Raw genomic sequence first — 23235 nt, 5'->3', positions numbered from 1 at the left:
CTCGCGATATTTAGCAAGCAGTTCTCGCGCAAGGAGTCTCCCGGAGAGCGGAGTCAGAGCGATGAGGTCCGAAAAGGAGGCTGGCACTGCGGCCAGGGAGAGGAGGATCGTCGAAATACAATTTAGAGACCTCCCGAGAGACCAAGACAGTATTTCGACTAACCCTAAGCAGAAGGAAGAAAAAAAGGAAGTGTTCACCAAGGTATAGTTATTTTAAAATGCATTATCTTTATCTGATCAGTCGATGACAGATGGTGGGGATCAGCACCATAGACAGCGAAATTGTGCGATAAGGTGAAGCCGAATAAAAAGTGTTTAGCACAAAATATACAATAGAATATTTCACATATTGTTACATATGAGTGCTAACGTCAAATTTCTTTCTTGATGTGTTAATAATGTTATTCGGAGTTGTTAACAGTTTGTGTAGGAAAAAAAACATGCTTTGTAAAATTTCACAAATTAATTTATCCCCTTTTCAGATTTTCATATAGCTATTATGTTTATTCGATTAATAACAGGCTAGAAACTCTTTTGTCTTGTGTTCAAAAGGAAAGGTATGTCTCAGGTTACGTAATACGTTGTCGCATATAGCTACAGATGTAGTCAGGGTGTACATTTATATCCAAGAAATTTGCCTGACCTTGGGGAAGTTGTATGAAGCTTTCTGGTTCAAAATAAAGAATACTGTGGATAAAAGTGTATAACTAAACGCTTTTTATTTACGTCACAGGTAGTTATCCGTAGACTTCCACCCAATCTGTCAAAAGATCAGTTAGAAGAACAGCTCAGTCCTTTACCTGCCTACGACTATTTCGAATTCTTCTCGGCCGATCAAAGGTAAAAAAATGCTAAAACGTGTTGCATTGAAGGATGTTAGATAACGTTTTTTTTTTTTAAATGTTTGTAAACATTTGAAAATGTTTCTTTAAATATATGTAACCTTTGCTTTTGGCGCTGTTAAAGTGTAATTCGCGGGGTTTAAGTAATAAGAATCAACATTTTGAAAATGTCAGCTCTGAATAAAAATATCTCCCCATTAACAGATGAACAGCATTATATATGTGTTAATGGAATGCTGTTGTGACAATTTACAGTAACATTTTGAAAGAAAAATGGAAAGTCGTGTTTTGTTTATATTGTACTTGTGTTTTTCTTTATAGTCTGTATCCTCACCTTTACACCCGGGCATACATTAATTTCAAAAACCCAGAAGACATTGTCCTCTTTAGAGATCGATTCGATGGCTATGTTTTCATTGATAATAAAGGTAATTCTGAACTAAAAGCATTTACATTACTTTTGTCATTAGAACAAATCATGTGTAAGAAATAACATGCTTCCATCTTTGCATTCACTCAGGTCAGGAATATCCAGCTGTTGTAGAATTTGCTCCATTCCAGAAAGTTTCTAAGAAGAAACTCAAAAAGAAAGATGCAAAAGCGGGAAGTATAGAGGACGGTATGACTTCTCCTTATAAAGATGTTTCCTTAATGTGTTTGTAATTACTGTTAATGTACATGCAGTCTTACCATTTTCAAATCAGACCCTGAGTACAGAAGGTTTTTGGAGAACTGTTGTGATGAGGAAAAGACGACGGCCAATCCTGAAACACTGCTGGGGGAGATAGAGGCAAAGACCAAAGAGCTCATAGGTATGGTGTTATAATAGGCTTTACAAATGAATTGGGTTATAAAGATATTTCAACTGTGCATGCATAGTGCGTGCTTGCTGACATATTATCGCTGTCCAGTGAAAATTATCAATCTCCAAAATTCTGTAATTTTGTGATCGTTTAAAAATGCATTTTCTCAGAAACGGTTTTACAAAATAAACTTAAAGCTATGTAATGAGAAAAGTAGAAACATACATTTACATAGCTGTCAATTTGTCGTCAGCAAGGCAAATACATCAACAAGATACCAACTAATCTTGCTTTATATTCACAATTAACAGTGATGTTAGTTAGCTAGCTACCTAGCTATCAACTTTAAGTTGTCAAAATGAGCAATATAAAATAATCCATGCAAACCACCATCATTAATAAAAATGTTAACTGGTACAAGCATAAATATAAGTTAAATAGATAACTTAACAAAACATCTTTTCTTTGGTCAATTAGATGTCAGACGCTATTGGTAGATATAGGCGAATGGATATACAGTATTCCATCTTTAGTAAAAACTCACAATTGTCAAAAAGTGGACATATGCAGACAACAGCGATATATATATTGTGTAGAATGAAACATTTATTCTAATCAAGTGTTACAGTTTAAAATGTGTTTATTGTCGAAAACCACACATTTACTCAACATTGAATGTTTTTAACAATGAATATAAAATACAATTATTTTTGCAGCAAAGAGAACCACACCGCTTCTGGAATACATTAAAAATAAGAAGCTTGAAAAGCAGGTATGATTCAGACACATAATTATGTTTGTTTACAACACTCTAATTGCACAATTAATGTGATATTAGTATGCGTGGTACCTTCTGTAAATCTACTGAGGCTCTATTACCCATGGCAGAGGATCAGGGAAGAGAAGCGGGAGGAGAGACGGCGCAGGGAACTGGAGAAGAAACGCTTGAGAGAGGAAGAGAAGAGGAAGCGTCGGGAAGAGGAGAGGCGCAAGCGGAAGGAGGTGGAGAAGCAGAAGAAGCTAGCTGAAAAAGAGATTAAAATCAAGGTGTGTTTTTGGTGCCACCATATTCTCTACCAAAATCACAGATTGTAGCAGTATGAGTGAATCATTTCAGATAAACTTCAAGTACTTTTTATGTGTAGGGATTACATGTGTAATTGGGCATTCAAACTCTCAAACCATTCCATTATACTATTGGGTCTTTTATTTTCTAATATATGGAGAAAGGTAATGTCTCATTTTTATTTATTTTTTTTGCATTTTTAATTGGGCCTGTAGCTCCTGAAGAAATCAGACAGGGATGACGATTTTGATTCGGACAGACTGAAGGACAAAGGGGACAATGGAGATCCAGATAAAAGCAAATGGGACAAAACTCCAGGGCACATGAAATCGAAACACCTAGACAAGGACTTAAAGGAAAGGTAAGGAATCTACATGAGATTGGCTCTTTGCCCAAATGTCCATATTAAAATTAGGTGCTTTCAACAGAGATATCACTATGTGTGATGTACGTGTGTGGAGTCTATAGCAAACCTAACTTTAGTGCATCATAATCAGAGAAGAAACACTGAGCAGCATGTTTTAAAACACAGTAAAATTTTCAGTATTAAATGTACACTCAAATAACTTGGGATGTGAAGATGTGAATATCGGCTTTTAACCACAAGGATGCTGATTCAAGTTGCCATACACAAATTAGCGGTACTATTTCATCAAATGTATCTTGTTTTAGAAATGGGTGGATTCTTCCATAAATACTACTACTGTTATTACTACCCAACCATTTTCTGTAACCACTTGTTCTATTCAGGGTTATGGGGGGTCCAGAGCCTATCCCAGAAGCTATGGGCTCAAGGATCGTAATTAATTATCAAGATGATGAACAGTTTGTTTCTATGTATTTGCATAACGTTAGTAAAGCTAAATGCCTAGAGTTAACATTGTAGCGTACATTTGTGAATAGCTGAAAATGATGGACTAAGATGCAAACACATGTGAAATCAATTACAGTTATTAGCTAAAAGTACAGTAACCTTCCATCCATTTTCTGAAACCACACATCCTATTCAGGGTTGTGGGGGATTCAGAACCTAAGGGTACAAGGCAGAGAACAATCCAAGATGGGGAGCGAACCCATCAGAGGGCACACTCAGGCAGCGCCAATTAACCTCAGCATGTTTTTAGGTGATGGGGGCAAACCAGAGTCCCACGACAACATGGGGAGAACATGAACCTCGGTAGAGAGTTGAATCCAGGTCCCACATGTGTGAGGCCTCTGTGCTAACCACTGCACCACTATGCCACCACGTGTGCAGCAATTTGTTATCCAAAAACTCTAGTCCTGGTTTAACTTAATAGACACACCCCTTTCGGGGGAGCGTGTTAAAGCTTACTGGCCATAAAATGCCTTTTGAAGTGTGGCAGTATTTTGATAAGTTTTGTAACCAAACAAAAGAATTGTTTGCATGCAGTGTCCGAAGACTTTTCCCTTCCTAGGCAACGTAAAGCTAATAGATGCGTTTTCACAAAGCAGAAGCGTTAGCGCCAGTGACACAACATCTGCTTATCACTGCGTTAGCCTCTTGCTATTCAACACCATCTAGAAAAACGGTGTCAAAAATACTTGAAAAGATATGAAAGATGTGTAACTGGAAAACAAGACCTTCAAGAGACACTTACATAACTCGATAATTTATCCTTTACTAATGATGTATGGACAAGCCTAAGTCTAATGGCATATCTGTCTGTTATAGGTTTACATAATAATAAGAAGGATCATCATCATAGGACAAACATGGTGACAGTTAGGGCTGTAGGGTTGTTGGTTTGATTTCCTATACCAGCTTTATGTGTCTGGATGTATGCATGGATGGATGAAAAGCTACTTTCATGCATTTGCAAAATAAGGTCATGTGACGTATATTTTTTGTCTCACTACAGAGGCCAAGCAGAGAGTGACAAGGAACAGAGTGAGCTGAAGGACCAAGGGCAGCGATCAAAGGACCTAGACAGACACCCGAGCCGAGATGAGGAGCGCAGACGTCAGAGGCACCACTACGAATTTGACAAGTTTGTGCGCCGTAGAGAAGAGACCAAGTGGGGCAAGAGCTACTGTCAGGACAGGGCAAAGAAAGACAGTCAGCATCACGGCTTTGCTTACTGTTCAGACACTGGGGACAAACCGGTGAAAGATGAGAAGGACGATGGAGGCAGTCGGAAAGAGCGCATCCGCAACAAGGTGAGGAAGCAGTGCCACGTGGAGATACCTGTTCCCACATTACCTACTTAAGGCAGGTTTCAACTGATATGGAAATGCTCAGACCGGTTATTGTAACTAAGATATATTTAGAGTAAAGCTAAATACTGAACCTTACCAGGCGACATAAGCTAAAGGCCATGGTACTAAAGTAGTTCATGTGAAGTGTTGGTGTCATAAGGTGTAAGAGACTGCTTCTTTGTAGAGGTCATGCAAAAGAACTGTCTATACGGTGTTTCTTTATCACAGTTGCTGTTAATCTTGAGTACAAATTTGTGACATCACAGGCACTTGTGTTGCGTCACATGCTTGTACGCAGCACGTCACTAGAGCTGGTTAGCTGTAATCAAACCTTGGCAGCATTGGCTGACATTGACCAAAGCCACGTGTCTCTCAGTCTGTGTTAGCGCATCAGGAGAAAAGGACCTCCCAGTCTGAGGGGCAAGACCAGATAGGAGGGGCTCTGCCAGCTAAGGTACAGCTAGCTTTTGAGCCTTTCTACCCAGGGGGGGGCGGGGGGGGGGGGGGATGTGGCGAGGCTCTGGGAGGCTCCGTACAGGCTAGTGTCTCATTGCTGACACCAAATGAAAGGCCTGGCACGCTTTCAAGATCAAGCACAGTCATTCCTAATCCATCACTGGCTGCATAAACTAACGGTATAAACCCATTCCGGTCTGTGTAGAGTATGTTAATGCCCTTCACAAATCACTTTTATGATCGCCTCTGCTGAATATGAAGACCTGAAATATGAAATATTTATACACTGGGTGCCAAAATATATTATGAATATTAAGGGGAATGGAACATAGCATATGGCATTACAAATACTGCATAATTAATTTCAAATCAGGTAATAATTTCATTTAATTTTTTGCCACTGGCATCTCCTGGGTATACCCGTTGTTCTTCCAGGGATTCCAGGGGTCCAGATCATCCCTGATCTGGATTAGCACTAATCAACTGTTTCAGTACAACTGCTATTTTATTACTATTGTTAATGTTTTATTCTAAACCAGGGAATTATTTCTCTATTCATTCATGTTTTTCTGTCAATAATGATGGCAACTGTATTACTGAAATGCTGATGTATATTAGGAAAAGCACATGGTATATATTCTCAATGTTACAATCAAAGGCAAAAGTTTGGGCATTTTTATTTAAAATCTGTTTTTTCAATAAATCTATAAGTGAACAGACATTTAATGGAGTTCTGAAAGTTTCAGTGCATATTTATTCCTTATTTGCATTTTTTTATGTTGCAGCTAACAAACAAATTTTATGGTGAAGTTATGAAAATTCCATAACTATGAGCTAATTAGCCATTATCACAGAATGTAAAGAAAATTTCCTTGCTCAAATTTGACTTGCTCAAAAACTGCTGACACATGCAAAAAAATATAAGACAACAGAATCAGCAGGTCAATCCAAAAGTTTAGCCTACACTACAGCTATTGACATGAAGACGTAATAGCTTGTTGTTGGAAGGTTTCTGAATGTATGTGTTTTGTAACTACAGTGACTAAACTTAAGAAATACTGCACATTGAGAGAGTTCTCACATTTATTACTTGAAAGTCAATCTGGGAGTTTTTCCTAAGATAGAAATATTGTATAAACCAAGGTGTAAATGAATTCTAAAAACAGGAACAGAGGGATTATACAGTATGTTGGTTACTAGCTGTTATTTCTGCTGGGAGCTGCTTAGATGGTTTCTCAAATTTTGCAGGTGCCAAATCCACTTATTTGCAACTTTTATTGCAAATAGAGTGATCATGCATTGAAATTTATAGAACATTGTATGTTTAATTTTATATGACATAGGCAGTTCAACTTATGTTCACTTTTATGTTTATTGAAATGGGCCCCCACAAACCTTTACATAGATCGCGACCTGCAGGTAGTAACATTTGCTCATCTACAGGGACTTAGATGGGTTACCAAGATAACTTGTCAGATTTAAGGTAGTCTGGACTAAATGTATATGATTGAAGATAAAGTCCATTTAAACTGGGATACCTTAAATCCCACAAGTTATCCAGCTGAGCAAGAAATCCTGCTTTGTGATACAGGCTGATTCAAACGATTTCCATTCATGTCACAAGGGAACATGGCTTAACAAAATGGCCCAGTACTGTGATCATACACCTGGATTATTGTTACGGATCATTTTGGCAGAATAAGTCACGGCACTATTCAGATGTACTGTACTGAGTGAAATCTTGTCGTTATGATAAAATGTTTTGTGCCTCTCTTCTGTCGTTCCTTTTTTTGGCTCAGGATCGGCCTTCCATGCAGCTCTATCAGCCAGGGACACGCACACAAACAGGTTCAGGGGGAAACGGGTACGACCATGGCAGCAACTCCCCAGAGAGGGGGGGTGAACGTAGGAACGAGATCGCCACAGGAGCTGACACTGAGAAGAATGGTGATGAGTAGCTGTAACTCACAGAAGGAAGAGAAAAATGACAGGAAACTACTGCCTGGTTTCCCAGATTAAATTCTATAGTATTGTCTTTCAATGGAACTTTGAGTGGAAAATTCTCTATGTATATATATCCTCTCCTAAGTGATTCATGAACATGATACATTTGTGATGCTAGACATACAGTATGTGCCCATTTTATTTTATTGTGAACTGTTTGAACTTCATGCCAGATAACACTGCCTGATAAAAGTTCTAGAGGGTGCTAGAGGGCAACATTGTTTTATTTAAAAAAAAATGCACACATTTTACCTGTGCTTACCACATGCCTAGCAAATTATTTCAGGACCTCACCAATTTGAGATTCATTTAAAATATTTTGTATTTCTGAAAGTTTAAATTAAATCCTCTATTATAAAGAAAATGAATCATTTTGTAGTGAAGAATCATGTAGAGTTGTTAGCAAAAATACATAAATATATATGTATATCTTTGCATGGCAAATGTACTATAATATTTTGTCATATTTTAAGTATCCAAATGTGATGTTTATATCTGACATTCCAATATTTGGCTTTTTGTTTTTATTACTCACTTGTTGTATTACTTTCACATTTAAATTTATGTGGATCTGAACTGTAGATTGGATTGAGTGATGATTTTTTTCCCATGACCAGAGACGGACAGTCCTGCATCATAACCCGTTATTGTGATTCAACTTACTTGCTTTTCTATGAAATAGCTTATTAATTCTGTTGCAGACAGTAATTGTGTATAATGTAAGTACTATGTGTAATATGCCTAAAACATATATACTAATAACAATTATACTCTAAAATATTTATGACACAGATATTGGTTATGTGTTTTTATTTACTTATTATTTTATCTGTGTGTGTCCGTGTGATTAAACCATGCCCTAATTTGTGTTATACCCAAGCATCTGGGTAACCTACATTAGACGGATTCTCCTGTATGCAGAGGTAGATAGCTCAGATTCAAAAAGTACAAATCCAGACTTTGGTTCAACCAACCAGTTGAAACATAAAGAGTGTAAAGAGTCTGTAAAGAGATTGTAAAGAGTCACAGTCAGAGTACTCAACTGGTTGGTTAAAACAAAATCTTGGTCTGGATTTTTCCTTTCTGGACCTGAACTATCCACCTCTGCCTATATGATTGCAGTTATTCCTTGTGTTTCTGTGTATGTCAGGGTTCCACACATGTTCCCACCATTAGGGTTCCACCCATGTCATACACATGCATATCATATATAAGCAACAATTGTACTCAGGAAAGGCTGGTCTTTTCTACCTGGTAAGAGGATCTAATAAGCACTCTCTTGATACGAGTCTCTTCTCTGTGATGCTAATAATTTATTTTGAAGAAACTTTCCATTAGGCTGTGCGGATGAAGAATTTTATAATTACTGCTCAAGCTGAGTTTTCTAAGAAAATTAGTAAAGGTAACATGATTCAACATTTAAGTAGTTTACATAAATTATTGTTTTTATATATATTAATACACTGCTAAACTTCTGTAACTGCAGATCACTGTTTGGTCATCCATAGCTATGCAGAATGTCATCTCTTGGCAGATGAGCATGGATAAATTTTTAAAACGTGTTTAACCTTTGACTCAACATTGCTGAATAATTAATTAATTAATATTGAATTTATAATCTGAAAGCTTTTAGATAGATTGTTTTAATCTGACTGATTTAACTGCAGTTAGAATGTATCTTACAAGATTTATTTTAGCTTGTCTTGTTATATGTGTATTGAGAAACTACAGTTTCTGAAAGACCTACTTAGAAATTTAAATGAAATTGTTTCTCTCATCTATACACACAAATACCCATTTTCCATAGCCATTTACCCAGCAGGTTTGCAACAATCACAAGGAAAGAAATAGAGGGATCAGATATATGTGATACAGAATATGAATATAGGGTGTTTGTTCAAAGTCTTTTTCAACAACGAATCGACATTTAAAGCCCAACAAAACGATTTTGTAACAATATGATCCTTTTTTTAGATCAATATTCCCCACAAGTACAGTGATGTACTGATGTTAATAGGTTAGATTTATGTAACAGAACAGATATTAGCTAGCTTCATGAATGTCACCTGACATTTTTTGTTGATTCCCACAGTCAACAAGCTAGTATTACCATGACTATTATTATATAAACATTGTATACATTTGTAACTGGTACATTGTTTTATCTAGAGCTACAATACATAACAAAACTACTTACGTAAGTAAGCGAACTTTATTGTCATTCACACCATACAACAGTACAACAACGGATGCATAGCTGAACGAAATTGCGTGTCTCCAGGCTCAATGTGCAGACATAAAAGGGCAAATGCACATAGACAACATACGGAGATTACAAACAAAATTTCACTTTTTATACAGAAGTAAGTAAGACTGTGTAAGGCAGCATAAGGCAGCACAGGACAGACACTAAATATACAAAACAATAGACATATACAGAAATGTAAAACCAGTCAGTGGGTGAATATGATGAAAAGAAAAATATTGCACATCATTTCACAGCGATTGTATTATTGCACTATATAGATACAGTATTCACAGTGATTGTATTATTGCACTATATAAATAAAATGTAAACTTAATACCTATTGTGGTAATAAAGTGCAGAGTGAGTAAGAGAGTTAGGGTTTCACATGAACTAGCAGCATTTAGGGATATATGTTTGAATGTGTAGGTTGATAGTCCATGTATGTGTCAGTGTTCAGACATTTTGTCATGTGTGTGAATCGACAGTCCATGTATGTGTACAGAAGTTTAGTATTCTGATGGCCTGAGGGAAGAAGCTCTCGTTAAATCTGGTTGTTCTGCAGTGCATACTGCGGTAACGTTTACCAGAGGGCAGAAGTTCAAGCAGCTCGTGCCGGGTGCGTGGGATCTTTTATGATCTTAATGGATCTGTTTTGGCTACGTGAGTAGTGTAGTTCTTGAACAGATAGGAGAGAGGTCCTGATGATTTTCTCTGCCGTCCTCACCACTCTCTGAAGAGGATGTTGGGGTATATCTCCAGGTGTGTGGAGTTTAAGTCAAGGGAGGTAATGCTAAGATTATACAATTCCTTGGTGAGACCTCACCTAGAATATTGTGTGCAGGTTTGGTCACCATATCTTAAAAAGGACATTGAGGCCTTAGAAAAGGTGCAGCGTAGGGCCACAAGAATGATTCCTGGTCTTAGAGGAATGTCATATGAGGAAAGGTTAGTTGAGCTAAATCTGTTCAGCCTCAAGCAAAGGAGATTGAGGGGGGACATGATCCAGGTCTATAAGATTCTAACAGGTTTGGATGCTGTTCAACCGAATAGTTACTTCAGCATTAGTTCAAATACAAGAATTTCCATAGGTGGAAATTAGCGGGAGAACATTTCAAACTGGATTTAAGGAAGCACTTCTTTACACAGCGTGTAGTCAGAGTATGGAATAGTCTTCCTGATAACGTAGTGCAAGCTGAATCCTTGGGTTCCTTTAAATCAGAGCTAGATAAGATTTTAACAACTCTGAGCTATTAGTTAAGTTCTCCCCAAGCGAGCTCGATGGGCCGAATGGCCTCCTCTCGTTTGTATAGTTCTTATGTTCTTAAGTGTCTCCTGTTCAGCGGCAGTGCAGCTACCATACCAGACTGAGGTGCTATAGTGCCTCTGTAGAAAGTTGTGAGGACAGGAGAGGGGAGTCGCTCTTGTGCCCTTCATTTTCTACGAAGGTGGAAAAGAGCAAACCTCCCCTCTCCTGTAATTAAATACACTACTATTAATCGTTACCACCAAAATGATCACGCGTCTGAAACGTTGAAAACGATAAAAATGCAAAAAGGTCATTTATTATATCTGGCACTTGAGTCATACTGATTGCCAAATTTGTGGATGTAGGCTCATTATCAACTGATTATCCTTCCATTCTCACCCATTTTTTGTTCAGCTGCCATCTCAAAATGCACTGCATTCAACAGGATGTTAAACTGTAAGAATTTTCCCATGTTACAGTAGAACACTGCAGAATGATAAAACAGTACTGTACTGTTAAAATGCTACATGATTACATAATTTGAGCATGGCCCTGCTTTTGGCTTGCTTTTTTTTGTGAATATTATATAAGGCTCCAACAATAAAGGGCCTTGAATTTTTGAAAATGCTTGCCAGACATGTCAGTTTCACCATGTGATTAAGGTCTGATGAGAAAGCAGAACTTTCACTAACAGGAAATCGTCGGATGAATCTTGTGACACTAGATAAGAAACAGAAAAGAAAGTCTTACACGGAAGGCAAAGTATTTTTGATGCATTTTTTTCTAAGTTGGCCCATCCTGTTTTTTCTCATCTTAATATAATCTTTCCAAGGGGGATTATACTTCTAGAGTTGTCTTGCTTTTGTAAAACTGTAATAGTCATGAATCACCAGATTTTGTGCTATAAAAACCAAGAACCCACTAAAATCAAAATACTTATATCTAGTCCAAAATACTGTTTCAAAAATTATGTTTACTGTCAGAAGAAGCTCTGCTGACAAATTCCACCACATGCTGTTAGTTAAATGCTACTGAATGATTGCTCACTCCCATCACTACACTCACTTCAGTTTTCAAACACTCAAAACAATACCAATAATAAAATGTCCCAAACTATGTCTGTACTTCTCTCAAACTTTTTAGACCCGTACAGAGTACACTTGGTAACAGAAATGCTCTGACGGTTTATCAACTGGAAATTGAGTTCAGACTATAGGATTCAATGCTGAATGTGACAACAGACAGCTGGGGCTCAGAATCAATTGTATAGACGAGAAAACTCATTCATGTATCAGGATGCAAAACTGGACCTATGGAAACTTTCTGTTCAATGTGCGAAAATCTGATAGAGGGGAAGCTGAAAGAGAAGCCAGCGAAGGTAACACCGCCACGACCACAGACCTCACTCTTCCACCCCGCTGGTCCAAGCACTCAGTGCTTTATATAGTTTACATGCTGGCATAAATTCTGAAGTTTAGCTTTAATGTTAAATCTTCATTCGGTGCTTGCAACCAGTGGTGGATACAGAAAATTTTACATGGTGTTGGCTAAGGAGTGGCAAAAGAATTTGGCAGGGTGGCACGTGAGTGCAGTATGTGGAAGTTCTCATATAGAAATACAATTGTACGTCAACAAAAGATCCACAAATACGTTTTCACAATATTCATTTTGGCATTATGGCAATACACACTTCCCCAACAACATACCAGTGCTCTTGCAAAAAAAAAACTGTGCCAGTCTCGCTGGTTCTGCACTACCAATCAGGTCATGTCTGACCACCATGTTTTTCCAATAGGTCTTTTAAGGAAAATTACCAGTTTCGGGTGGAGTTATTTAAAAAAAATACAGTAAAATACCGTCAAACTCTAGATATAGTAAGTGTAATAGCTGGTATACCAGAGGGTATTTAGCATTAGAAGAGACGTGTTGATTTTGACCAGATAAATTGCTGTTAATGTGCCATGGCAGATCACGCGTTTTTTCAATGGGTCGTAATAGGGGGAAAAAAGTATTTCAGAGGGCATTATATTAGAAAATTTACCGCAAAATACCTTCAAACTCTGGATATAACAAATGTAATCGTTGCTGTATCCGATGGTATTGAGCTTCAGAACAGATGATTTGACACTGACAAGATAAATTGCTGTGAATACGGCAGAATATGCATTATGTCTATTTAAGGTAGAACGGATTTTGCGAATAAAAAACCAACTTCAGTCTCGTCTGGCAACAGACTTACACGCTATAGTTTCAAACATACCAATGTTTTGCAGCTTTTTGTCTTTACTAAAACGAAAGCTAGCTCATTAAATATAAAATGTTCATAGAAATCACGTCTTTTAATTCCGTCCCGTTTTTTAACCTACTTCATTACGTTAACGGACTCTCACTGTAGAATCGCCATTAGCATACAACACAAAAAAGCGTTTTTTGGTGTTTGCGTATAAACTGCTATTTCCTGAGTACGGCTTGCTCCCTTTACTTCAGGAAGCTATAGTACATAGTGTACATGAACTCGTAATATTGCAAAATGAACCCAAGTTATGTACATTGCTAATTTATGATACATTGCGTTCATTACTAATTTAACTTTGACTTAAATTCGTGTGTCCGGTTAAACGTCAAACGGCGCAGCTCGGACCTTAAGACGCCGAGCAGCTCGGTGGCTCCGCACGTGCATGTATGGAGGCTCGCGCCGGTGTTCTGTCGATATATGCTGCCTTGTCGAAAAATGCTACCGTAGTGCTAATAGATAGCCCTAACCCCCCAAATAGCCTGAATAGCACGCGCTGTCTCAGGAAAACCAAGAACATCCTGAAAGACCCCAGCCACCCTGCACTGGCACTTTTTACTTTCCTGCCATCAGGCAAGAGACTCAGGACAATTCACTCACGCACAACTCGACTCAGGAACAGTTTCTACCCCAGTGCCATCAGGCTATTCAACAATCAGTAATTGTGGTAAAATCCCTTACTGTGCAACTTACTACTCCACACTATGCACAGTCACTGTATATTATGCTCACTCAAACTATGCAACTTAGACTATTTATTATTATTTATTGCTGCTACACCACTTTGTCTTTGTCTTCTATGTCTTGTGTGTATCTTGTCTTATGTTCTGTCTGCGGGGGGGTTTCAAGTAAGAATTTCATTGTGCTCTGTACGCTGTACTTGGTACACATGACAATAAACTTCAACTTCAACTTCAAAACCCTTACCTTAACCCTAACCCCTAAAACCTAACCCTAATCCCAAAACGGTGGAACTGCACATGCGCAGAAGAGCTCGATAGCACGCCTCGATAGGTAATATTTTTCGACAGAACACCGGCGGCTCACTACGCCATGCGCATGCTGTAGTTCTTGGGAGGGACCTAAGATTCCGTTTACAGTTAGATTTCTCTCCCTGTATTATTTGTTTCACTGATTTCAGCAGCCTTGCGGATGTACGGGTGATTGCTTTTTTATGATTACTGTTTTAGTAACTGAAGAGCTGGAGGGAGGGGGCGAGACCTACAGTGGAGGGAGAGTGGGGCGCTGCCCCCTCTTGCCCCCCTGCAGATACACCCCTAATTGTAACGTATTACTCTTGCAAGTCTGTGTATCTGTTTATAAATAATGACACTTCGTTGATCCCATGTGGGGAAACTGTCTTTTTGTATTACCCCATCTTGCTCCCTGTGACACAGGTACAGTATACACGTAGGCGAGAGCAAGCATAGCGGTGAAGGGCAGCCATCCGTAGTGGTTTCCACGGAGCTGGGAGTTGAGGCACGGATACATGACTATTCTGCTGAAGCTGGTGGCAAACTGGCGACCGTCTAATCACAGGCACAGAGGCCTAGCCAAGAGCCCACTGTCAAAAAGGATACGATGGATACTGCTACAGAAGAACCATTTCTGCTTATTGTTTCAAGTTTTAAGTTAAATTAAATTCTTATACTACAATGGCAAGGAAAGTGATTGATGCATGGGGGACAAGGCAATACAAAACAAGACAGTTCGCCAAGAAATGACACATTCATACACACACTTGCCACAGCATGATATATGCAGGTTTTAACAAAACATACTAAGAAGATGTTTTCCAGTTATGAAAAGTGTACTTTTTAGTTTCTCCATGCAGGACGAAAACAGGAAGAAAAGATTGTTTTGCATTTAGTCTTGCAATGAAAGTGTAGAATCAGAGCACGTGGTGATGACACCAGTCCACCTGCTAACTGAAAGCCACTAAAAAACCCACCACCACTTCCTGATCTTAATACATGCAGCTCTGACACAGTCTAAACAAGCACATGGTTCTCAGAGTGGTAAGAAGGCTTTTGTTTTTTCACTTTTGTGTTGTGGGGGGCATGAGTGACCATTTTCAGTTTCACTCTCCAGTTATAGTAGTCACAGTCTAATATAAAGAAACATAGTGTAACTTTGTGTCAGATTAGTGGTGTTTGTGCATAAATTGCTATTTCCTGAGTACGGCTTGCTCCCTTTACCTCAGGAAGCTATAGTACATAGTGTTCATGAACTCGTAATATTGCAAAATGAACCCAAGTTATGTATCCTACATTGCTACTACCTACTACGCACGCTTTTCTGAGCGGGTTTACCAAAATGTGCTTTGCAGGTCAAAATTATTTGGTCAATAACCTATATTTTGACCGTGCGGCTATCGAAAAATCAACAGTATGAATTTATTCAAGTTTGAATGGAAGTTCATGCATATTCTAAAAAAATCAGAGTGTGGACTGCAGTATTTTTTCATACAAAAAGGTAACATGATAAATCATGTGGAAAAAAATCACACCCGCATAAAGCCTGAGCTAATATGTGAGAGTCAGAAAGCACAGAACCAGGTAGAATGAGGAAAACATACATTCGTGAACTCAGACTTAGCCTAGTTGTGCAAGATTCTGCAAAAAATGTATTGATATACATTTAGATGGCATCATACTTTTCTGTTAAGTCTCAGGCAGAGCTTAACAATGTATAATAAATCTTGTGTCAGACAGAAAGATACAAATTTACTGTATTGGGTTCACCTTTCAGTTAACAATGTTTTTGTGATGCCATTGGATTTTACTTCTTACCATGTAATTTCATCGCTTTTTTTGTGTAGAAATAGCTTTTAGGGGCTTCCTAGAGGAGATGAAAGGGGAGTGAGTTTTGCTTTTGTTTCTTTTTTTTTTGAGGTGTTTTTTTGAAGCACTGAAAAAGTCCTCTACGAAGCTGAACTTCCCCATCTTATGAGACTGACACAAATCCATTGTTTAAAAGAAAAACAAATCAAGAAGATTCTAGCTAATTAGTTAACAGCAGAGCCTATAGTATGTACACTAACTCACTAAAGTGAAAGTGATCATTACTAATATTCACATGGCTGTAAGAGTTTTGCTTGTACTTTCATACAGGCCTGTAAAGAATACATAAGTTAAGTGCTTTATGAATTTAGATGAATATGGATTCCTTAGAACCATCTTACAGTCGCTTAGTAACGACTGTGTCATTTTTTTCTTTGATTACTTTGGCATGTTTGCAATGAAGTCACTTGTGCACAGCAGTAAACATTATTTGTCATTGTTTCCCACATATTTCAAAAGGGTTTAGTGCAAATGATCATGTCCAGTTGTTCTCATGTGGCAGATAATTACCAGGCTCTTAAGTCCCAGGGCTGGACTGGGATTATAAATGCCAGATGGCCAGTGCAGGCCTGTATAGTTTTGATCAGAATGGATTATGTAGTTTCCCAGTGAAACAGTTCTGTTCCCAAGACTACACATGCAAGTCGTCATAGTATAAGCCATCACATGCACAACAGACCTGGAGAAGTTAAACGTGCATGCGAGTGTTTTCTCTTCCCAGTGAGGTTTAAATGTAATGCAGAGCCTTGCAACGTTGGAACTAGCACCTTTGATGTAAAAATCAGTTACTACCAGAAAATAATAAGTGACAGTGAGGAAGTGAGAAATGACTGTCATTCAGAATTGTGGGCATCAGGAGCATAATTACATCTTGACTTACACTGACATCTTGACAATATGTCTGAGCAATTTGAATTAGATCGTTTGCTTTAAATAGTGATGAATTATTTTTAATGTTAGCGGGACTGACTAATTCGCTGAATCATTACCTTGGGCTGGTTACGGCCTTTTGCAGCTTAAACACATTGTTGAGCTGTTCATGGGGGGTAGCAGGGAATTCTGGCGCCCCTGTCAACTAGGGTGTCTTTGAAGATTTGTAGACCAGGGTCCCCTGCAGTCCAGGGCCCAGGATAACATACCTGTCCTCCCCCCTCAGCGACAGCCCTGGTGCTGTATGGATAAACTGTCCTGAGAAATGTATACAGACCTAAAAGTGTTAATTATGTTTCAATAAAGTTCCCCTCCATAGATTTTGCTGACTGGGGGGGGGGGGGGGGGGGGGGATTTCCACCTCTTAATTTTAATACCTGGCTACATGCGTGATCAGTTACAAAATAATTTCAGGTGGGTTCAGACCTGTTGTTTCAATATATGGCTACACGCCTGTTTAGAACCTAGATGCATGACAATAATATCCAGTCCGGGAGGCTTCATTTTGTGCCCTTCGCCACATCTGGTCGTGAATAAGTTAAGTTGCGTTTGAAAGTTGGTTGTGCACCTCTAGTTTCGTGCCTCGTCCAATACAATACTACAATGGTAAAGCTATTGACAGTTTGCTGTCCTCACAAAGCCTCTCTCTTGACGCAAAGCTAGACAGCTAGCAAACAACAATCAATCTTCAATAAAAAAGCAAGGTGTGACCTTTCTGGAAATACGAACAAATAATGTGCATAACAATATAGTGTAACAATTACTGTTACAAAAACATAGATGTAGGTATTATCATACTTAATGGCACACAACCCCCACCCGACCCCCCAGCCCAGAGCCCTTGGCATTTCTTGTGATTAAAATTTGGCCCGCTGAAGTTGAGTTTGTGGTCCTAGAGAAGGTTACATATTTAGTTAGTGATAGGGTTAGGTAATGTAGTATCCACTGTAACAGGTTTTAATGCATTAAGTGTATATTTATAGTGTATAGTTTGTACTAAACAGCAAATTACCAGATGGTTTTCTCAATTATACTGAGAAACTGCATGCAATTAAACAATAGATAATCGTGGCATATAAGGACAATTTTGCAAGTCGTTGTGCATGCCAAAACACCTGCAATTTCTAGGAAACAATGAGAAATCATGTTCTCCTGAAGTGACTTTGGTCTGACAATTAGTTTAGCAAATCATTTGGCACATTGTCATACCAAAAAACACCGTCATATCAGCCTTATAGGCAGAATCATCATGAAAAACTGGGTGTAACACTTATGTGGTTTTTCTGCTCCGGAAGATACTGCATGAGTTTTCCAAAAAAAGAAAAACACTTTGTATTAAACACTGCAGTAAAGATCGTAAGTAAACACCAAAAAAGCACAGTGAGTGAAAATTTGTTTCTCTTTGTAATGCAAGTGATAGTTAGTAACAAAAGATGAGGATTTGCACAGTCTTGGTAAATGCCAAGCTGTTTCATACTGTTACATTGTATGAAACTGTGCATTATATGCGACAAAAACCTGCTGTAATTGCAACAGATCAGATAAGAGAGATGGACATGCATGTCCTTATCATAATACAGGATTGTTTTATTTTCAGTTTGCAAATTCCAAATAGGAATTTCATATCTGTTTATACTACATGTGTATACTAAATGTGTTCTGAGTAGTGCAAGAGTTTCAACTTTTGACTATAGGACTATAGCATCACATATAAATCACAAAGATAGCTTAATTAAATTGGTCGTATATATTTCCATGGTAAAATACTCAATATCTTTCTTGCGATTTTGTTCTAGACTGAGTTTAAAACTAAGTATGGCCTTGGACAACGTCACTCAGCTTGACAACGCCACGCTGGATTTGTTTAAGGACAAGACAGCCAGTAATGCTGTTTCTATATTATATATCATTGTCACGTTGATCAACTTTCCTGGAAACGGCCTCTCTTTGTGGTTACTGGCATTCCGCACCTCGCCCAAGACCCCGTCCATCATCTTCATGATCAACCTCACCATCACTGATCTGGCAGTAGGTTGTGCCTTGCCATTCCAGATCATTTACCAGAGCAATGGATATAACTGGAACTTTGGATCTGGACTGTGCAGCGGGATGACTGTTCTGTTCTATGCCAATATGTACTGTTCTATTCTGACCATGACTGCCATTAGCATTGACCGCTACCTGGGAATTGTTCGGCCCATGCAGTTCAGGGAAATGAAGCGTAGGAGGGAATATGCAATATCTGGATGTGTGATTATGTGGGCAGTTGTATTATTTGCTCTGTACCCACTGGAGAGCACCGACCTAACTTTTGAGGTGATTGACCTCAATATAACAACCTGTTTCGATGTCCTCAAGAGAAACATGCTTCCTACAATGACAGACTGGGCTGTCTTTCTGTTTACCTTGTTTGTCATTCTCTTTCTGATCCCATTCATAATAACTGTGTTCTGCTATGTCAGCATCATCAAGTCACTTGTCAACAAGCGCTGTGTTAGTAACCAAAAGAGAAGATCTCTGCACCTTGCTGTGCTAGTGTTGTTAGTGTTTATCGTTTGTTTTGCACCAAACAACATCATTCTCCTGGCTCATATAATTCGGAGGCTGTTCTATAATGGTTCCTTTTACATGCAATACAAGCTCTCTCTTTCACTAAGCTGCATCAACAGCTGCTTGGATCCTTTCATTTATTACCTTGCTTCCAGAGAATTCCGGCGAAAGTTGAGGGGGCTTCTGGGAATGAAAGTAAACAGCAGTGGGGATACTCAGAGCTGCATGTCAGACCAACACAGAGAAAGTATTTTCTCTGCTCGATCCATGTCTCAGGCTAATGGTGATGATTATGATCTTAATCTTCCTATGTCGACAATTTAAAAATGGAAAATAAATATATATATTATAATACTGTATATATATTGTATTACATTATGGTAATACTAAATGTGTTTTGAAAAAAGAAAACATTTTTGTCGGTTGTGTCTTGTGGTCTATGCAATGGTGAAAAATATTCCTGGTGGGGCCTTTTTTGCCGTATTGAGTCAAGCAACCATCCAAATACCAACGCTCTGATAAATAGTCAGCAATTATTTAATTAGCATTAAAAATCAACCGATTAATAAATAATTAAAATTTTGGATATTCTATTAGACAAGTTGGTAACTGAGCTACTAAGTTTAACCAAGTTTTACCAGTAAGTTTCATTAAATTTTTACTTTATTTTAGTGCTTTTGTTCATTCTCAAATAAAAAAAAATCAAAATGCAGCCTTATCATCAGATTTCTGGCTGTCACTGACAGCACATCAGCATTACTTTTAAAAAAATCTGAGATTCTGCATGTGTTAAACCCGAAACCTTTTTTGTGGTAAATGTATGTTCATTAACGGTATGACTTTAAGTAACTTACTGGAAGCTATAACTGAATGTGAAATGCAAAATCTGTGAAAATGTGAAATCTGATGACTAAAAGTTTGTGTATAGTTTTATATACAGCTCAGGAAGTTAGACAGTACTATTTTTAAAGCTTTTTTTTTTATATAATACTGTTTCAACATTTCTTTTGGTTTTTATAATGAAATCTATGTATGTGCCTGTATTTTTTTATCAGTTATAATAAAAAAGCACAAACTGAAATAATGTTTTCAGTTCTAAACAAGTTTCATAAAACAATTGTTATTGTTGAAAGAATGTAATAAAATAATGTGTCTCCCAGATGCCTTTGCAATACTTATTTATACACTTTTAACAGCACAGTTTTTTGTCCTGTACATTTAGCAGAAATTATTTTGCATTTATTTTCAAATTTATTATGCCACATGGTAGGCTACATCAGGATGGGTATCAGCACCAACTTTCAGAGGAAGTACTTCTGCAATCGCTTTTCTTGAAATAAAGCTGTCACAATCATCTTAGATGGAAACTCAAACCCCTCTTCAAATGAATAATAGTTATCATATACAGAAACAATTTGATTTGGTTTTCATTTTAATTGATGAATTCTGCATCTCATTACCACCTGCAGCTCCTTTCAAAAACTAGTATCTATGCCTTCTACTTTTCATGCAAACTCATACAACAGGTATGTAGAATTTAGATGTTTTATTTTTGCGGAATTCTGAACAGAATAATTCCTAACATATCATACTATTTAATGCATGCTTGGGGAGTTCAGTGTTTACAAAACAGGCAAGCTACACAAGATATGCTCGAGTGCCCGTGCAAGTTGCTGAAAGTGAAATAAATGTTGTGAAAAATCAGTGTCATTTGTGGATTTCAGTAAATACTGCTTAATATGCAATATTATTTTAATACTGCTGAGTTACGATATAGGCTGCTGTGTCCCAGCGGATATCATTTCCACTTGACCAGTATATAAACATTATACACACTGAAAGTAGGCCTAATATGTCGCTTTAAGGTTATTGGATGATGTTCCTTTATTTGTGCTGTTATCTTTTTTTCTTTTTTAATGCAAAAGTATGTAAATTCTATTTAGGTTCTTTCCCACATTTAAACTGTTTTCTGATGATCACACAATTTACTGTAACAGTAAGCATTGTTAAAGTTCCTGTAATATGAATTGTACTGATGTGTCATATGGTTTACAGGTAGATAAAACAAAAAATCCTGTATTTTATAAATATAAAGGAATTTGTGTGACAATAACAAAATGACTGTATTTCTGTGAAGTGCACAGATACTCTATCAATAAATCTGTGCATAAAATCAATGCTTGAAATCAATGCAGACATGTTCTGGCTTGAAAAACCTTGTGGTTTAGATACGTTTGACTCAGTTAGCAATGTAATTCTATGTAGAACTCGCTGCCTTGCAAAACCGCAGAAGTCATTTCAAAAACTGCAAACAAGCATATTAAGTAGAACAGCAATGAATGTCGCAGTGTCACAGCTAGGTTTGGTTTGAACGCACATGGTATTGTATGCATCCTGTTCACATTAACTGGAGTGGAGTTGAGTTACTAGCATTGTCCACACAAGTTGTGAGTGAGTTTTTTCTTCATGATGGGTGATGGCAAAGGCACTGGTCAATAGTCATTTAAAGCTGGTTATCATTTCTTAGGAACTAGTAGGGATGGGCAGTATTTATGATACATGAATTTAAAATTTTAACTTGATAGAGCTGATGAAAATTGCTTAACATTTTGTATCAACATACTTAAGTGCTTTCTATTTTTGTAGTCTATATATACTGTAAAATACTTTCCTTGAGATGTCTATGCGATGATGCATGCATCTTTAAAACGGCAATTCAAAGCCCGCAGCCTCTGAATGGTGCCTACTTACACAAGATAGTGGCTTATATCAAGCAGACAAGTCTTTCAATTCACACACTTACTCTATCACCTGCACTCAGAGAAGTTTGCATGAATTTTAATAGAACTTTTGAACAGTTCTGGAATACCTGATTTAAATATTCTTTGTTTAGCTTTATTGGTGTTTCAGCCAATGCTTTTACTAGACTGTAAATATGTACAAAACCCATTTTTTGCAGCAATCGATAGGTTCAGTGGTTAGAGTTGGTTTTGTACTCCTTGACAAGTTCATTTGCTAATTTCTCAGTATATTTAAAATAAAAACATTTTATGTGATCATTTTATAATTGTTGATTATGTGCTAAAATGTTTGTTTTCAACTTTCAAATTTCCAGTCGTTCATAACTAAATTATTGATTACAAAATAATTGGATTGTACCCTAGTTGAAGTAGCTGTTTAGTAGGATTATGTATTTGCATATCATTGCATCAGTGACTGACACATAATTTATTATATTTATGATAAACAATTGAATGGTTAATTAATTACATAGAAACTCATTTCTACGTATAATGGTGCTATGTGCTGTCTGCTTATGAATGCTTTGTTTGTTGTTGAGTCTGCTGATGCAAAGTAGGGTCTTCGTTACCGAACACCAAGTAAGTAAATTATTAAACAATTATGAGATATTACCAAGCTGTCAGTTAAACATTAAACTGTTGGTTACTTTAAAACTAACCTTCATCTGGATGATCACAGGGATATTTGAGCATCTAGGATGTAAAAGGCAGCCAAGAATATTTGTTGACTGTCTGGACATGTCAGATTTATGGCATGCCTCATTAGGCAAAGAAATGTACAGTTTCCACTGAACAACTGAGTCAGAGTACTGGTGAAGAGAAGGGTATAAGTGATTTTATGCTCCCTTGGAAAAGTATTATATTAAAAAGTATATATAAAAAGTATATATCTAAGTATTATATAAAAGTATTACAGTTTTGTATTTTTAAAGTACA

At 37.5% G+C, this 23235-nt stretch overlaps 2 protein-coding genes across 3 annotated transcripts; both read left to right on the top strand.

The window, feature by feature from the left end:
- Positions 1-8179, top strand: upf3a (UPF3A regulator of nonsense mediated mRNA decay). Of its 2 annotated transcripts, XM_023815301.2 has the most exons (11): positions 3-202; positions 734-840; positions 1164-1270; positions 1363-1461; positions 1547-1654; positions 2362-2417; positions 2534-2692; positions 2927-3072; positions 4592-4889; positions 5305-5382; positions 7184-8179. In XM_023815301.2, exons 1-11 carry the CDS (start codon positions 62-64, stop codon positions 7340-7342), a joined length of 1458 nt encoding a protein of 485 aa, XP_023671069.1. In that variant the 5' UTR covers positions 3-61; the 3' UTR covers positions 7343-8179. The 2 variants fall into 2 exon arrangements, with proteins under 2 accessions (XP_023671142.1, XP_023671069.1); XM_023815374.2 differs by lacking the exon at positions 5305-5382 and having other exon boundaries at positions 1-202.
- Positions 8180-15140: 6961 nt separating this feature from the next.
- p2ry8 (P2Y receptor family member 8) lies at positions 15141-20659 on the top strand. The gene is made up of 2 exons (XM_023816071.2): positions 15141-15193; positions 18745-20659. The coding sequence occupies exon 2, from the start codon at positions 18764-18766 to the stop codon at positions 19820-19822; it is 1059 nt and encodes a 352-aa protein (XP_023671839.1). The 5' UTR covers positions 15141-15193; positions 18745-18763; the 3' UTR covers positions 19823-20659.
- Positions 20660-23235: the final 2576 nt, after the last annotated feature.

This window comes from Paramormyrops kingsleyae, chromosome 1 (genome assembly GCF_048594095.1).
Source record: "Paramormyrops kingsleyae isolate MSU_618 chromosome 1, PKINGS_0.4, whole genome shotgun sequence".
Lineage (NCBI taxonomy): Eukaryota > Metazoa > Chordata > Actinopteri > Osteoglossiformes > Mormyridae > Paramormyrops > Paramormyrops kingsleyae.
Note: the sequence above shows the minus strand (reverse complement) of the source record. Positions and strands in the feature narration are given on the sequence as shown.

What these genes read in the sequence shown, in the direction of transcription:
- upf3a (XM_023815301.2), top strand. Translation starts at nt 62, where the DNA reads ATGAGGTCCGAAAAGGAGGCTGGCACTGCGGCCAGGGAGAGGAGGATC. An exon ending in GACAAGGACTTAAAGGAAAG is followed by an intron (nt 3,073 to 4,591) that starts GTAAGGAATCTA and finishes GTCTCACTACAG; the next exon opens with AGGCCAAGCAGAGAGTGACA. An exon ending in AAGAGCGCATCCGCAACAAG is followed by an intron (nt 4,890 to 5,304) that starts GTGAGGAAGCAG and finishes CGTGTCTCTCAG; the next exon opens with TCTGTGTTAGCGCATCAGGA.
- p2ry8 (XM_023816071.2), top strand. Translation starts at nt 18,764, where the DNA reads ATGGCCTTGGACAACGTCACTCAGCTTGACAACGCCACGCTGGATTTG.